Source organism: Pelecanus crispus, chromosome 7, assembly GCF_030463565.1.
Source record: "Pelecanus crispus isolate bPelCri1 chromosome 7, bPelCri1.pri, whole genome shotgun sequence".
In the NCBI taxonomy this organism is placed as follows: domain Eukaryota; kingdom Metazoa; phylum Chordata; class Aves; order Pelecaniformes; family Pelecanidae; genus Pelecanus; species Pelecanus crispus.
Window position 1 is genome coordinate 22,951,419 of NC_134649.1, and position 16,960 is coordinate 22,968,378.

The 16,960-nt window shown below is 54.5% G+C and overlaps 1 protein-coding gene across 1 annotated transcript; it reads left to right on the forward strand.

The window, feature by feature from the left end:
• The first annotated feature begins 822 nt into the window (after window positions 1-822).
• STRA6 (signaling receptor and transporter of retinol STRA6) lies at window positions 823-12,404 on the forward strand. Its single transcript, XM_009480436.2, has 17 exons — window positions 823-947; window positions 3,413-3,491; window positions 3,924-4,009; window positions 4,176-4,315; window positions 4,508-4,674; window positions 4,837-4,962; window positions 5,802-5,869; window positions 6,012-6,088; window positions 6,928-6,989; window positions 7,267-7,447; window positions 8,322-8,397; window positions 8,468-8,601; window positions 9,824-9,941; window positions 10,144-10,245; window positions 11,038-11,201; window positions 11,747-11,884; window positions 12,226-12,404. The coding sequence occupies exons 1-17, from the start codon at window positions 823-825 to the stop codon at window positions 12,402-12,404; spliced, it is 2,022 nt and encodes a 673-aa protein (XP_009478711.2).
• The last annotated feature ends 4,556 nt before the right edge of the window (window positions 12,405-16,960 follow it).

Genomic DNA, 16,960 nt, shown 5'->3' on the forward strand with positions numbered 1-16,960 from the left:
GTCCCCAAGCTGTGGGATGAGGTGTTCGCAGGTCCTGGGCTGGTTCCTGGGGCTTGGAGGCTGCACTGAGCATCGCTGCCTGGCATTTGGGGACGCTTTGGGCACTGCCTTTCCAATAGCAATGGTAGATGAGGCATGTTGCAGCTTGTGTGATGTAGCTCTGGGACAGCAGCAGAGGGTGTGGGGCTCTCTGGGCCAAAGTCATCAAAAGGTAATGGGGAGAAAGAGAAACAAGAGCTTGTTGGGTCTGGCACCATGACAAATCCTTCTTCCTTTTTATTGCTACAAAGGGAGAGGGGCTGAGGTTTCCTTCCAGGGCTGGGGGAGGCTGGATGCTGTGTGGGGCATCTGGTGGCACTGAGGGACACTGATCTCATCCCCGCTTTTCCAGCCAGCCCGTTCCACCGAGCCCAAAACTTGACCCTTGTGCCGGTTTTCGAGTCATTGGCGTAAAAGCTGTTAAACAACCCAAACAAAGGCTCCAAGTCTATCAGCATCCCGCGGCGGGCAGGGAGTGGACGGGGGATGATTAGGTGTGCCCTGAGTGCTCGAGTTGTGCAGCAGGGCCAGGGTCATCCCTTCTCCCTCCCTCCAAGTCCAGATAAAAGCTGGATCCTTGGAGGCACAGCTGGATTTTGAAAGCTCCCGGTCCCCCCTGGCTGTGGGAGTGACCCAAGAAGATAAAGCCTCTTGGCTCAGTGTCTCCATCTCTGCATTTCCAAGAGCCCAGGAGGACCGCCCTTGGGAAAGCCTGGTTGCTTTCTGCATCTGGCTGCCTCTCACCATCTCTCTCCAGCCTGCGGAGGGAGGAAGGAGACAGCCATGGAAGCCAATGGCTCCAGTGGAATGCATGATGCTCTGCCGGACAATGGATTTGCTGGTGCTGACGACCTTGTTTCTGACTGGTACATCTATGAAACCATGGAGCCGGCTGTGCCACAGGATGAGTAAGTGTCCAGCCCTGCTGGCGGGTGCCACATGTCCCCCTGTCCCTGCTGAGGTCACACTGGGCAGCTGCCAGCCTCCTCCCCAGCTGCTCTATCCCCTTTCTGTAGAGCAATGTCCCCTGAGCAGCAGAGCCAGGATTTATTCCTGGGTGAGCGGGAAGAGATTAAAAAGGCTGGTTTTGGCCCCCTAAAAATGCTTCATTTCTTTTGGGTGCTTCTGGCAAGAGCTGGGGTAAATCCTGCAGCAGGCATCTCTGCTAGTTATGCTCCCTTTTGGTTAGCCTTCCCCAAAATGCAAAGTCAAGTGCATGGTGTTAACCTGTTACCCTGACCCCTCAAAGGCCCACAGAGCCTTTGCTGGCCTAGAGAGGGCTGCTCTGGCTCCATGCTCTGGGTTTGAAGACATCCTCATGACACAACCTTGCAAATCATTCCTGTGCCTTCATCTCACCCCAGCTCTCCGCAGGCAGCTGTGCAGATTTTGGCTAGGGGTGAAGAGAGTCGGAAGCACACACCAATCTACTGGCAGGGAGGCAGGGCTGGGATGCTCAGCTGGGTCCTTGCATGGCACGGCAACCCTGAACAGGTTTCCTACCTACAAATTAGGGATGAACATCCCTGTGCTTGCATGGATGTCTTCCCTCCTTCCAGAGAGTGGTGTACCAGTGGGTCGTGTAAAGCCTACTCCCTCTCCATCCATGACAATCTTTAACTGAGTGTACTCCCAAGACTAGTGCTGTGTTTGCCCTGGAGACTGGACCTCAGGGCCTAACCTCACAGCAAGGACCCAGCACTTCATGCCCTCCTAGCTGAGTGCCCTTCCCAAGGACAAGAGAAGTGCTATAGGGAGGGGAAACTGAGGCATGGAGCAGAGAGGCAATTTATCCAAGGTGTCCCTCAAGGCTCAAAGCTAATCATCCCAAGGCCCACCTATCAGCATCTATTGTCCCTCTGTTGACTTAGTCCTCTGCAGGTGGGTTTTACACTGCTCAGTTGAGTGATACCTAATCCTGAGGGCAAGTAGGAGGAAATCCCAGTGGTGACCAGCCCAAAGGGTTTCTCCTCGTCCTTAATCTTCTGTATTGCAAAACAGCCTTTGAAATCTCCTTGCCCAGCCCCAGTTTCTTCAGGCGAAGCCCCACCTGCATGACCCACGCCTCTGCTAGAAACCTTTGGGGTATTTTCTGGGTGTCCTCCTTTGCAGCAAGCCATGGTCAGTGAAGGGATGGAGGCAGCACTGGGGCATTTGCCCATCTGATGGCTCCTGGATGCTCTGGATTTAGATGCTGAAACCCTGGTGATACCAAAAAGGGTTTTGATATCCCTGTGCTCTCAATCTTGTGGGCCCGTGCCCTGGATTTCCAGAGCCTGGGTGGTTTTGGACAGCAAGAATTTTCTGGTCTATCCAAGCCCAGCCGTTGCAGAGAAAAAAGGCAGAAATAAGAGCTTTGCTAATGGCAGCTGCATAAAGCCTTTTCTGGCAGGTTGGTGACAGCCTTGAACATACAATGCCCAAGAAATCCTAATTTCACTATTGGATCCTTCCCTGCAGCCTTGCTCATAGGAGCTCTGCAGCTGGTCTCCCGTCTCTGCCCACCCCACCAGTGCTGCAGGGTTTGGGAAGGCACAAGGGCTTGTGTGGGGTTCTCCCCTGTGAGTTATGGGGCTCAGGGGATTCCCCCCTGCAAGTTAGGGGACTCAGGGGGTTCATCTCTCCAGCACAGGGATTTGCTACCCAGTGTTGAGTGAAGGCGGCTGGGCATGATCGCGCCTGGCCTTGGAGAGAGGAGGAGGTCTGCGGCAAAGCAGAGATTAAGGGATGTAATGGAGGACAGGGAGTGAATAAATAAAGCAAAGCCTGGCATGCCTGCTTGGCCAGCCTTGGCTGGCTGCGGGATGCAGCTCTGGGACCCCATCCCACATGCACCTACCCTGGGCAACCATCACTTCTGCCATTCCCCAAGCTATGGGGCTGGTCCCTCTCCCATGGGAAAGGTGTTGAAACACCCAGCAAGGGGACTTCAGCCTCCCAGCTGGCATTTAATAAGTGCAGTGCCTTAGGCAGCAAGGAGAACTGCTGCTTTGCAGGCTGCATCCCTTGAAAAGACAGTGACAGAACAGATAGGGGTATAAAGGGGGGCTTCATCCTTCCTCGCTGATCATCGTTCAGCCTTGGCATCCCTATATGTGCAGGGAGGTCACCCAGCCCCTGGTGGGGAACAGCTCAGGGCCGCTCCCGGGTGTTATCTCTCTCACTTGATTATAAAGTCATCTCGTGAGGGTGACTTCATCCCTGATTGATGGTTGTGTAACCCATCTCTTTGGAGGTTTGCCCCTTCTCAGCATTGGACTGAAATCTCCGCTGCCGCCATGTACATGGGCTTTACCCCAGCATCTTTGCTTTGCCCTTTTGGGACTAAATACAACCATGCATGATTTTTTTTTTCCCCTCCCCCTCTTTCTAGCATGTTTCCCACCGTAATCCCAGACTGTGACCCCACCATTTCTCCCAGACTGTATCACATCTGCATGGCACCCATCTCCGTAAGTACCTGCCAAGTCTCACGGGGTGGGTTATCTGCCTCGACGTCGTATTTTCTGTCCCCCAGCTCGAATCATGCCCATCTCCCAAACAGCAGGTCTGGGCTCTTCAGCTTGAGCTGGAGCAAGGTTTGAGCTGGGGTGCTCTAACAAGGGACTCACACATCTCCAGACGTTGTTTCATGCCTGTAGTCAATGGAAGGCTTTGATTTATTTTTTCTCAGCATGGTCCCTCTGAGGCATTTAGAGCCTATAACTCATCAGAGCCGGTTGAGAAGTGCCTGTCCCTGCTTCAGCCATGGCTGCATTTAGGGTGTTGGATGGAAACGGTGTCTCCATGGAGGCCCCATCACATAGCAGCATGTCTGAGCTCCCCGCCAGTACTCCCCACCCCACCCCATGTATTTATTGCTCTCTCAATTTGCTTTCTGGCAGTTGGCTGTGCTTGTGGGCTTGTCCTTGCTGGTGAAACGCAGGCATCTCCACCAGAGCTGCTGGAAAGGCGTCCCAGGATTGCTCAGGTACCCTGGCCCTGTGCCCCAGTCCCCAGGGTCCCCGTCACCCTGCAGTGAAGCAGATGAAGGGATGCTGAGATGCAGCATGGGATAAACCAGCTCTGGGGCAGAGGATGGTAGGGACAGGGTGCCCATGATCTGGTGTCAGGCTCATCCCTTTGTTGACTTGCAGCCCAGCCAACTTTCTGGAGGAGGAAGGCAACCAAGGGCTGGTGGCTGCAGTGTTTGGCATCCTGTTCTCCTCCCTGTGCGTGCTGGTCTTGGACAGGGACCCTCTGCCGCTCATCGCCCACTCCTCCCAGAGCACCCGGGGTAAGGCGAGCACCCTCCCAGGGTAAGGCGAGCACCCTCCCAGCCCATGGGCACCACGCTCCTCCCCACCCAGGAGGCGTGAAGCTTTGGGTAGCATCCCCGGAGCAGCCTGTTCACCCTGGTCCATACTGAGAGTGCTGCCTTCTCTTCCCTGTTTTGCTCTCCCTCCTCTCTTCCCACCATCCCATCCAGAATACTGGAAGATCCTGGCTTTGCTTTACTACCCTGCCTTCTACTACCCCCTGATTGCCTGTGCCACTGTCCGGCACAGGGTCAGCTACCTCATGGGCTGCCTGCTTTCCTGGTGCCACTGCATGGTCCACATCTGGCAGAAGGTGGATTGTCCTCAATCACCGAAGGTACGTGTCCCACTGCTTGCAGAAGGAGCAAGGAGGCTGGTGTGGCCCAGGTCTGGAGGTGGCTTTCTCACCACATCCTTGAAGTGACATTAAGGTGTCACCTGCCTGCGACTAGACCCCCAGGCTGGGGTGGTCTCAAGTGACAGCTCTGCTTCCCTCCAGATATACAGGTACTACTCCATGCTCTCTTATGTCCCCATCATCCTCTGCCTTGTGCTCTTAAGCCTTTGGTATCCAGCCCTGCTCATCAGGAGCTTCACCGGGCAGGAGGAGACCTTGGATAAGGAGGTAATGAATATCCATGGGGTGACTTGGGGGGTGGTAGCATGGGAGAACCCCTTGATGGACCTGCATGTTTTTTGGGAGCTCTCCTGCCCTGCAGCCCATCTGTCTGCCTGAGGGACCAGGAAACTGGGGTGGTCCCAGGGCACGTGTTCCCCACTTTGTTCTGGCACCAGGAGCTGCCTCCCTTCCATCCCTCTGACGGCACCGGTTGCAGCTCTGTTCATCTCACTGGATTTGAAGAGGGAGTGAAAAATCCATCTTTGGAGTAAACTCCTTAGTACAAGAGGCTTAAGGCATCAATACGTTCCATTCAGGCTGGGACTGGGGTCGCCTTGTTTTCCTGGCAGGCTGGATAATCCCTGGCCCTTTGGGAAATGCCAGGCTTTGTTGGGAAGAGAGGAGGAAAAACCTACTTCCAAAAAAAGCTGTCAATCCAAGTGTGGACTGAAGTGACCCCCAGGTGCTTGCTGGGAGCTGGCTGGTGGGGATGATGGTTTCCGTCTGTCCTACTGGTGCACCTGGTTTTGGGCTGCTTTGTTGATGGGAACAAGGTAGATTTATTTCCACCTTTGTGGTGCCAGAAGATTTGCTGCCAGCATCGCTCCAGCACATTTGTTACCCAAACAAGGGCTGGGAGCCTGTCACCTGCACCCCATACAGAGGATGCTGCAGGGCATCGTGTTAGCGACGGGTGGGTGGACAGGGGTAGCAGAGCAAGGAGATGGCTGCCAGGTGGGATGCAGATGCTCTGGCCTCCCAAAAGGCAGTCACCTTTTCCTGCCCTGAATGCCTGGGCATGTCCCTGTGCTCAGATCAGGCAACTTATTGCTTCTTTCCTTAAGGTTACAGGGAGAGGTTATTACAAGAAGTACCTAAAGGCTGTCCTGTCCAAACGCCCTCGGAAGGGGAGGTAAGGATAACACCTTCCCATAGCTCTGCCTGATCAATGAGTGCCTGTGCCAGCCCTGCCTGGCTGCCTGCTGCCTGCAACGCGGCAGAGAGGGTCCCTGCTCCCAAGGGACATGCCTTTCACCCTCTCCTTCTTCCTCCAGCTCCACAAAGATAGAAGAGAGCCTCTTATCAAGGGTCGAGACATATTTACGCTCCTACATCTACGCTCCTGAGGAAGGTAGGCTGCGGACAGGCATGGGCTGCACTCTTGGCTGCAGCAGCAGCTCAGCAAACAGGCTGCCTCCCCCCTCCCCTCCCCCGGAGAGAGCAAATGCCTTTCTTGGCTCCTTCCCTAAAGCATCTGTGTGGTGGCAGCTGCTGCCCACTGCACGTGCGACACCTCGGCTTCACACAAACTGTTGCGGTTTGGAATGGGGAGCTGGACCCCCTCGCCATGGGGACATGGGTGGGCTGAGGCAGTGAGGTTCAGGCATGGATTGTGTTAATATTGCAGCCTGATGCTTGTTAAGGCTATGATAAGGGAACAAAATCTATGATCAGTGCATAAAATCCCTAACAGCTCAGCAATGGGGAACTACTCATTGCCCCCTCTGCTTGCTAAGGCTATGATAAGGGAACAACATCTATGATCAGTGCATAAAATCCCTAACAGCCCAGCAATGAGGAACTACTCCTTGCCCCCTCTGCCCATGCAAGAAGCAGGGGCTGTCCTGGGAGGTGGCACCCCAAGGGATGTGGCTCCCCATACAGCAGGCACCCGGCTGCTGGGACTTGGTGCTGTGGGTACATGAGGTTTCATGGGCTTGGCAGGCAAGGAGGATCAACAGGAAGGAAATCCATCCAGATGAAGTACGGGGAAACTGCTCCCTGCTATACATCCTTGCAGGGTTTCCCTGGGGAAATCCCAGTTAATGTTTGACCACTGTGTTCCAGTGGTCTCTCCCAGGCATTTGCTTTGACTGATGGGTTTGGTGGACCTGCAGCCTGCTCCAGTCTTCCCCCATGATCCTCCATCCCAGCTCCTTTCTGATATACCCCTCCGATTCTGCCTTATAGGTTTCCGGATCCCGCTGAAGCTCGTCCTGTCCATAACCATGGCTGTGATCGCTGTCTACCAGGTGATGCTGATGGTTAAATGCCAAGAAAAGCCCCCTTCCTGCCTTCTTGGCTGCATCCTCTCAAGACAGAGGAGCCCAGAGTTCATTGCCACGCCACAATTTTGGCTACAGGGATGGTATTAGCGTGCCTCAAGGTATTACCTACCATCCTTCAGCTGAGCTGCAGCAACTGGCCATGTGCTTCCAGGGCTCAGACAGCCTTAAGTCTTTAAGTAAGGCGATGGCTCAGCAGTGGGATGCCGTGATCTGGGGCTCACGTGGCACCACTCCCTCACAGGTCGCCCTGCTGCTCCTGGTAGCCGTCGTCCCCACCATCCAGATTGTGCGGGCGGGGATGACAAAGGACATTGTGGTGTTGTTGGTCCAGTTTGGCTTGGTGCCCTCGGAGAGCCCGGCTGTCCCGGGTGACATGGAGAAGGAGCTCAACACCGTCAAGTACTATCTGTGGTCACTGGAAGGTGGGTTCCCAGCCAGGTCCTGCATCCATAGGTGATTTCTGGAGGATTTCAGAACTTATCAGAGAGATTTCTAACCCAGAGGATGGTCCAGGAAATGGGTTGGTGATGGGGCAGCTTCCAGGGGGACTTAAAAAACAGCTGCCGAAGCCACAGCCATGCAGACATGAAAGGCGGCTGCGTGAGCCTGGTGCTGTGCCAGGCATCTCCGTGTGGCTGCTGCATGCCAAGATGGCGAGGCAGGGAGAGCCGGCAGTGCCACGCTGCAGATGCTGCCCTTTGGCTGAGGTCTTTGATATGTGCTGGAATCGAGCAGATGGCCCCCAGCCCCCCAGATAATTGAAAGCCCTGGATGGGGGAGCGCAGGGAAGGCAGGGGCGCCCCCCTCCCTCTACAGCATTACCTTGGGGTGCCCTTTTTAAGGCTTTTCCAGAGTCACCAAGCCCCTCTCATCCTCTTTGTTCTCCTGACATCTCCATCCATCCTTCCACCCTCTTGCTTTCCTCCCCAGCATCCCTTTTTCTGACAGCATCTTCCTAGGCTCTCTCCATCGTAATGCCTGGTTATTACGCTTGCTCAATGATTTTTCCAGCACTGAGCTAGCCTAACTGCTTGTATTTCCTCTGGCTGCTTGGTTTTCCCCTTCCCTTTCACTGTCTCACCAGCTCATGCCCACCGGGGAGATGGAGAAGGGTCTCCCTGTATCACAAAGGGGGTAGGGAGGGAAATTGAGGCATGGTGCCCCGCTGGAGGTACATCCATGCAGCCCCATAACTCAGCCCCCTGCAATGCTCCTGAGATACATTTTACAATAAAATCCTGTTGCTGGGACTGGCCCACAGCCCTGACCTGGCCATCTCCCCCTGCTCCTCTGCAGTCTGCTACATCTGCTCGCTGGTGTTGTGTTGCCTGCTGACTTGCGCCATGCTCCTGAGGACGCTGGTGATGCACAGGTATGGTGTCCTTGCTCCTGTGGCCTTGACCTTGTCACTGAGCTGGGATGCAGCTGCTGTCTCTCCCCAGGAACAACCTGAAGGCACTGTACCAAGGGGCCGTGCTGGATGTTTTCTACAAGGCTCATATCCTCCGCCCATCCCGACAAGCCATTGTCTGCTGGATGAGTTTTGCCAGTTTCCAGACGGCTTTTGCCTGCCTGGGTAAAGGGGGCTGGGGGGCAGGAGTGGGTGGAGGGGTGGTGGACTCCCACCTTGCACAGCCCACCCCAGATTTAAGCATGTCTTCCCCCTTTCTTGCCCCATTTTGCAAAGGAACATCTGTGAGGCTTTTGTTCCTCTTTCCCCAAACACAGCCTGTCCCACGGGGAGGACCACGCTGAACACTAAACAGTAGGGAAGAAAATAAGGGGGAGGGGTGGGGTGAGGTGGGAAATTATGACTTATTTTGGCTCAAGCCCAAATATTTTGATTTGAGAAACTGTCACAGCATCTCGTGCAAAGGACTGTCTGTCTCCTCCGGTCCTGGTCTTCACATCCTGGGTGACCCTCACTGCACATCTTCCCCAGCATGGCCTGGGTGTCCCTGGCTGGGACGACTGGCCATCCCATGGATGGGTGGAGGATGTCAAAGAGGGTAGAAGTCCTCACCCCACCATGGTTTGGAGACATTTTAAGACCTTTCTGCCCCATGGGAGGTGACGCTGGGCAGCGTCTGCAGTGATGCATGTGCAACACCCATCCATATCAGCACCCCAGGCTATGCAGGAGAGTCAAGCTGAGAGTCCAGGGGAGTGAAAGACAGGGGTACCATCAGGTCTGTTGGTAACCACCCCTCGGGAAGGGGGATCTATTTTGCAGGCAGATTGCAGAGATCAGTGTAGAGGTAGAAACCGGGGAGCACCAGTTCTTGCACCCCTTTGCCAGCAAGGAGCAACTTTCCTTTGGCCACCTAGTGCTCAGTGCATCCCTGGCAAAGACAGCTGCATCTTGCCATGCTGCCATAAATCTACCTCCTGCTTAAAAATCTTGGTTTTCAAGTCATTAATTCAAAGCCGTAGAGGTGAAGCACAAGCTCAAGCAAAAGGAACCACAGCTGCTGCTGATCTTAGTGTGATTTATGATTAGAAATCAGAGCTCGGGCTGATTTTTATGATGAGGCATCATAGTTGCAGCCCCGAGTGATGGCTCTTCTCGGCGGGGATAATGTGGGGAACGATAAGAAAGGCTGAAGTTGTAATTAAATCCCGCGCAGAGCATTGTGTTCAGAGCGGGGGAGGCAGGTAAGAATCTTGCAGGCTTTTTATGGGATTAAAATGAAAGACATGCTCAGCCATTAGCATGGGTTTGGGGAATGAGAGCAAGAACAAGAGCCGCTTCTCCATCCTCCCCTACCATGATTTCTCTCCCCATGTCTCCCTCCCAGGTCTCCTCATCCAGCAAGTGATTTTCTTCATCTGCTCAGTGGGGTTTACCTTCCTCTTTGTCATCCCACTCCAGTCTGGCACAAACACGCCCCTCTTCAAAATCATTCAGAACATGTGGTGAGCACTCGTAGCCCTCAGGGAGGGATGGAAGACCCTAGTGGGTGCCATGTCAATGGCCATGGTGTGTTTTGGGGTACTCTGTCAAGGGGAGGCTCTATCTTGGGCTCTTTCAATTTTGCTGGAGGTTTCTGCTGCCTGGGGTGGTGTCTCATGCTTGGGACCTTCCTGGTGTCCAACCTGCCTCTTCCCTCCCACCCAGGCCCTTCTGGCTGACCCTGGTTGTTGCTATCATCGTGCAAAATTTGGCAGCTCAGTACCAGTTCCTGGAGCAGCATGCCCTCCGGAAGGAGCTCACCAACAAGTATGGGAACATGGGGGACCTTTGGGGCAGAGCTGTCCCTCCTGAGGTCCAGGACCCTGCGACTGGCATCCTCTGTGCTGCAAGCTCAAGGGGGAAAGCCTGTGGGTTCAAGGGGTTTAAACAGCTCCCAGAGAGGTTTCTTTAGATGCTTTAGAGGGCCATGGTCCATTTACAGCCTTGATTTCTGTGGGGTGAAGCTGGTGAGGTCCGTGCCCTGCTCCATCACCCCCATTTGCAAGCCTCAGAGGAAGTCCAGATCCCTCAGGATCAGCTGGACTGGTTCAGATGTTGCCAGCAGATGTGGTCCCCCACTCACACATGGTGTCACAGTCTAAGCTGTCTCCTTATGCTGAAGAGCAGGGTGACAGGTGAATCTGGGTGTCCTGCTCTGTCCAGCCAAGGCACTTCCATCACCTCCGTCACTTGCCCAGCATTGCGGGGAGGCTGCTATAGGCTCTTCTAGCCTCCACAGAAGCTGGTGTCCTCCATCCCAAATGACCATACTCATAATTTGTCTGGTTTCTAAGTCTTCAAGGAGAAATGGAGACCCTATGCATGCTGGAGGCCAAGTTTTGAACTCCTGACAGTGCAACAGGCTGCCTCCTCTCCAAGAGCCCTGAAGGGTGTTTGCTTCTTTCCATGGGATGGAGACACCTCAAACAGGGACCATGTCTACTGGGGAGGGAGAGCAGGGTGGGAGGCTTATTTTGGCAGGAGGTTTCTCTGGCAGGGAAGGGCTGTGCTTCCATCCTGTGGTGTTTGTGTTTCTTACACCTCCTTCTCCACCCGCAGGCGAGCTCTCTACATAGTCACCTACCTGCTCTTCCCCATCAATGTCCTGGTGGGTGTCCTGGCTGGGGTGTGGAGGATGGTAATTTCTGGCCTTTATAATGCCATCCACTTCTGCCAACTGGACATCAGCCTGCTGAACCGCGGTGTGGAGACCTTCGACCCTGGTAGGGCACTGGGGGAGTCCCTCTGCAGCACCTCTGTGAGCATGGGGGCCTTTCTCCCACCATCAAGTGCTGCAGGGACATGGCCAGGGGCTTCTGCATCACCTGGAGCTGCTGGGACTGAAGGTGGCTTCAGGTCCTCATGCTCTGTGTTCAGAAATGGGCAGGTGGGACAATGGGAGCAAGTGGCTCCTCCTGATGCCCACTTAGTCCTCCCGCTTTTCCATCCATCCCCAAGGGCAGGTGATGCAGGTCCCTGCTGGGGAACTCTGGGCTTCACCAGTGGCAAGACCCTGTTCCCACGGGCTGTGGACCCTCATGTCTCCTGCGCTAAAAGCAGCAGGGAGGGGACCTCAGGCCTTCCTCTGCTTTTCCTGCTGGGATTTTGGGAGTGGAGTTCATCCCCAGTGCTGAAGTCAGAGCAGCTCTGGCAGGGCAGAGATGGAGCCTGGCAAACAACCCTCCTCTTTGCTCCAGGGCATGGGGGAGGGGGGAACCATGAAGTCTGGCTGCACCACAGGTGTTTACTGTGGGCTGTGTTCCCCTAGGCTACCACACTTACTGCCACTATCTGAAAATCGAGGTCAGCCAGTCTCACCCAGTGATGAAAGCCTTTTGCTTGCTGCTACTCCAGCTAGCCAGGCCAGAGGGGCCGCTGGGGCTCCGGGCCAGCAACGTGGAAGAAGGTGAGACCTTCCTACCACCAAGTGGGGGGATGCATGGCCATCACCATGGGGTGGCATTGAGGTCTCCTCTGCGGGTTTGCTGCTCCTCTAGAGATGCTGTTGGTGCCTTGCAGTAAAGGGACCATTGAGGGTTGTGGTTCTGCTGCTCCCTCTGTTTTTACGTCACCTCCTCTGTTTGGTGTGTGATCATCTCCATCCCAGGAGCTGCCCCCATTCCTCTGCCTGTGCAAGGGCAGGATGGGGCTTGTCTGCTTTCACTCCAGGGTGTAGACGACATCTGGGCATCCCCAGTGAGGGGGAGCTGGGGCTGAAATCATTTCCCCCCTCCCGTCTCATTTCAGGCATCCAGCTGATGCAGCCCAAGAAGGCACCACCAAGCAGAGCCAGATTCAAGCAGAGCCGAGCCCGGTGGTGGCTGGCCTACACGCTCCTCAACAACCCCTCGCTGACAGCTTGCCGGAAAACTGCCCTCTCTGACCCCACAGCCAATGGCACCCAGCTCAGCCCCCACAAGCCCTGACCTCCAAAGTAGTCCCCCACCTCTCTCTGCCTCCCACGCACGCTCCTGTCCTATCCCTGTCTCCCATTGACTCTCCTGTGCTGGCAGGAGTTTTGGGCACCTCTTGCCCCTCTCCAGCCTCCGGTCCCTCTCCATGCTGGTGATGGGTGCTGGAGGTGATGGGGGCCGGTTTTTAGTTCTAGGTCCATGCTGAGCCACTACCAAGGTCCAGAGGTGAAGACACAGTCAAGGCAAATGGGTCATCTCCAAGCCTGACCTAGATGGAGAGGGGTTGATGAGCCAAGCTAAACTCTTCAGGCATCTCAGAAACATCTTCTTAAGAGTCACTCATGCAATGAGCCCACCACTTCCCAACATGTGGCAAGGCAGGCACAAGTCCCCAGCACCAAGGCAGTAAGGAAAGAGGGAGAAAGTGTGTGTTTATGTGTGTGGAGGGATCCTCAGCCAGACTGAGAACGAGGAGCTACCTGCATCTCGGCATGGTCTCCCTGTAGAGAAGGTCCCTGCAGCCAACCTCATCCCCAGCTTCTCCCTTTCAGGTCTGATCCTGGCTGTCCTCAGGCACTGTACCTAACCCTGGGACTCTTTTTCTTTCCCCCCCCCCCCAGTATTGTGAAGGCTGAAATCCCCATCTGCTCTGCTCTGGATCATGAGATTACAGAGCCTTTTTTTTTCTGCTCCCCGTAACCCTTGTCCCTTTGGTGCCTCTTGCTGCCATGCTGTTTCGTTTAAAGCCAGCAGTTTCCCAGGGCCAGAGACCTTCTGAGTGAGCTGAGCTTGAATCCATAGAAAGCAGTTTTACACCTCGCTTGGATGTGCCGAGTCAGGGAAGGTTAATAAATCACATACCTCATTCCTATGCTCAGGGTATGCTTGGTCTCTTGGCTGTTCCCAAATAAGCCAGACCTGGCAAAAGGGACTTGAGGACTGTTGTAGCTGTGTCTCCGGGTGATGGCTGGGACTGACCTTGCTCAGCAGAGGTTTTGTGGTAGATCTGCTTGACCTGGGGGTGATGGGACCAGATCTTTGATCCTCCTCCCCACCTTAGGGAAATTTTAATGCAAAGCTGATCAGTTTGCTTTCCCATCAAAACGTTTGGCCCCTAAACCACAGCTCCCATGAAGGATGGGAACTAAATCAGGACATTTTGTAGCTAAAGCACCAAAGGTAGGTGTCCAAGGTGTTGCTGCATCACCTCTTCGCACAATGTGTCCCTCTTGAAAATCCTGCCTTTGGTGACTGGAAGGATGCCCAGCATCAGCTTGCCATTGCAGGGCTCTTGGAAAGTTGTGCTGGTGGCTCTTTCCTCTTCCATCTCAACACCATCTCAAACACCTCAGCCTTGCTAAAGCAGATGCCTTTGAGACTTTGCAGCCCACCCTGCACAGAGCAGGGCTGCTGTGCCCACCCCCTCTGCTCGATGGGGTCGATGCAGTTTGAGCCTCTTGCCCCACGGACCTCCTTGGAGGTGAACAGAGCTGCTCTTCGCAGGCTTTCAAGGACCCCATGCCCTCTTATTGGGGTGCTTGCAGCACCATCGATGTGGTTTGGGGGTGAGCAAGGCTAACCCCTGTTCTTTGGGATTTGCCTGGAGTGTCCTGATGTCTCCCCACAACATTGAAGTTCCCTGGGTGAGAGCCAGCCCCCTCCCCAGGAGCCCAACCTGTTCCCTTTCCATCCTAGCAAAGAGACGGAGGTCCCTGCCTTCATCTGCTGCCTGCAGGCACTGCCCAAACACCCACCCAGTGCACTTGGATGCTCAAAGCCCTGTTGTATCTGCTGCCCTGACCAACACTGTTTTAATCATATTTGATTACTGTCTGGCACATAGTACAATGTCACCAAACTTGGGTGACAGCAGTGGCACTGGAGGCAGATCTGGGTCATTTTCAATACAGCAGGAGTCCAAGGTGCAATTCCCACTGCTTTCCCAGCTCTGGGCTTTGCATTCTTGGGTTTGCATGTCTGAGCACAGGAGAGATGTGGTGCTGGTAGGTGCTGGGTGTCCTGCGTGTATTGGGTGAAGGGATGCCCTAAGGCAAGGGCTGTGCCTTTCCCTTGCAGCCCATCCCAATGCATCTCCAGCCTCCCAGGCGCTGGGGCTCTGAAGGCAGCCTTGGTAATCCCTGAAATCTTTTGCAGCTCTGGGCCATGGGTGGAGCTGGATTTCGGCATCTGTTTACACAGCCCTGCCTGAGGCTTCCTGGAGATGTCTTGGCAGGCGGCGGGTTGGGGCCGAGGTGAGAGATGACAGCCTTGGGAGGAAGATGGGAGGTGGCTTCATTGGTTTGCTTGGGTTTTTTCCCTTCTTTGACATAAGCAGGGTGCCCTGGGGGTGAACTGAGCTCCTCTTTGTGATGGTGGCTTCCCACCTCCTCTCTAAACCCCCAACATTAGTACAGCCATGGGATAGCTCTGCTCCTGCGCATCCACAGTCCTCTCCACCCAACCTTGAACTCATGGGGATGAAGTTCAGTGAGCTGATCTGGCTGAAAATGGCCCTTAAAAAAATGACCATGTGAGGAATGGAAATTCAGGTCTGGGCCATGCTGTGGCTTTGCAAACTTGAGAGACAGAGAGGACCTGATGGCAGGTTGTGGCATCCCAGACTTGCACCAGCTGGTGGTTGTGGTGGGTCAGGATGGTGACACCAAGTGTGGTATCACCTGCAGCATCCAACCCAGGAGCTGCGTGGCAGGGTGCCCTGTTTGTTATGAATGAGAGATGCTTAATATCACTAATAACTTGCCATAAAAGCTATGAGTAAACTTGGCAAATGTGGAGGAATTCACCTTTCTGGCAATAAAACAGCCACGCACCAGCAAAGCTGGGGGGAGCAGCAGCTCTGCAAGGCAAGCAGAGACTTTCAGGCATGGCTTAGGGCTGCTGGGAGCCTAAATCTTATTTTTTATCCTTATCCCAGGCTCCAAATCCTGTTCCCAGATGAGGTTGCAGGAACAAGCTCCTGTACCCCCCTATTCCCAGGCAGGCAGTGAGGGGAGGACCCTGGCTGGGATAAAATTGATGTTAAAAGTTGTATCCTACGAAATGAAACCGAAACTCTCTTTGGGGCTGCAACGTTTTTTATCCTTTCTGCCTGTAATGGAAAAAATATGCTCCTGCTTGTTAGCATCAAAGGCCATTCGTGTGAGGAGCTGCTGGCTGTTTCTGGGCTGTTTCGACCTCACGATCCCTGTGGAGACCTTGGTGCCATACTCAGACGGTGTTTGGCATGTGGCAGCTCCTCGGCTGCCCCTTTCCTTAACCTACGAGCTGGCTGGACACCGAGTTGTGGGGCTGGAGAGCTTGTGTGGAGGCTTGAGGCTCCAGGACAGCTGCTTTTCAGCTGGTTTTGATATTACTGCCTTCCCCTGCCTGCTGCAGGCAGCAATGGGGGGTTTTCGGTATCCTATAAATGCATCCTTACTCCAGGGTCATCATGGGGGGATGCTACAGCATGGGGAGGGCTCTGGGGGAGCTGGGGGGAAAGGGGGTTGGTTTGTGGTACCCCAGATGATGCTGGGTCTGGGAGATTTGGGGGTGCACAGAGGCAGCACGCACCAGCTTGTTTTTAAAAAAAAAAAAAAAAAAAAGGTATTTATTGCGCTTGGGACTTTGTCCATACAGCTTTGGTTATAAGGCAAGGGTGGCTGCAGAGGTCCGTCCAGCTCCTGCAGACGAGCGCTGGCAGAAGGCAGGAGAGCTGGACTGCTTGTGCCTCAAGGTGGGGGAGATGAAGATGCTCAGCCCCCCCACCATAAGACAAGGGGTCCCCAACACCCTGGGGCAGCCAGGTATTGTATATATGTCCCGCGTAGGAATGCTAAAGCATTTAAAGAAAATTGTGTTTATGGCTTATAGGTCAGCTCAGCCTCTTTCTCTCTCGTCTGGACTTTCCCAATCTTTCTTCCTCATGCTCCATCATACAGCCCCCACTTGGTTTCCCGTCAGAGAGGAGCGCTGGGAAATTATTTTGGTCTCTTTAGGCTCAATCCCTCCCTGCCAGGGTCAGAGCCAGAGCAGTGCAGCTCGGTGGGTCCAGCCTAGCCGAGCATTTTGGACTGCAGGCTTCAGTGGTGAAATGGAAGGGGGGGCAGAAAATTAGCTGCATCACATCTGGGAGAGGTACTAAGGGTGGTAGGGCCGGATCCTGTGACATGCAGGGAGGGTGCAGACACCCTGGATGCCCCCAGCACCCAGCCAGCGGGAGTCCTTTGTACTCCTACAGGGATGAAGCCTGTGGGAAAGCTTCTCCTGCTCCACAAAATGGCCTGATCCAAGCCCATGGCCCCATCCAATCTGTCCTACTGTACCCATCCTGCTTACAAAGCACCATCATATCTCTGTTCCCCAGAGCCACATGTCCTGGGACCCCAGTACCCTGTGCCCAGGCTATTCATCCATTCTCAGACTGGTCCTTCTGCTCCTGGTGCTTCATGTGAGGTTGGTGGTAGGAAGGATGCACCTGGCCAGCCAAGGGCCTGAACACTGGTCATGGCAGGGGTGTCATCTTTGGTGTCGCTGGACTGATAGGATTCTCTTAGCACGAGATCCCC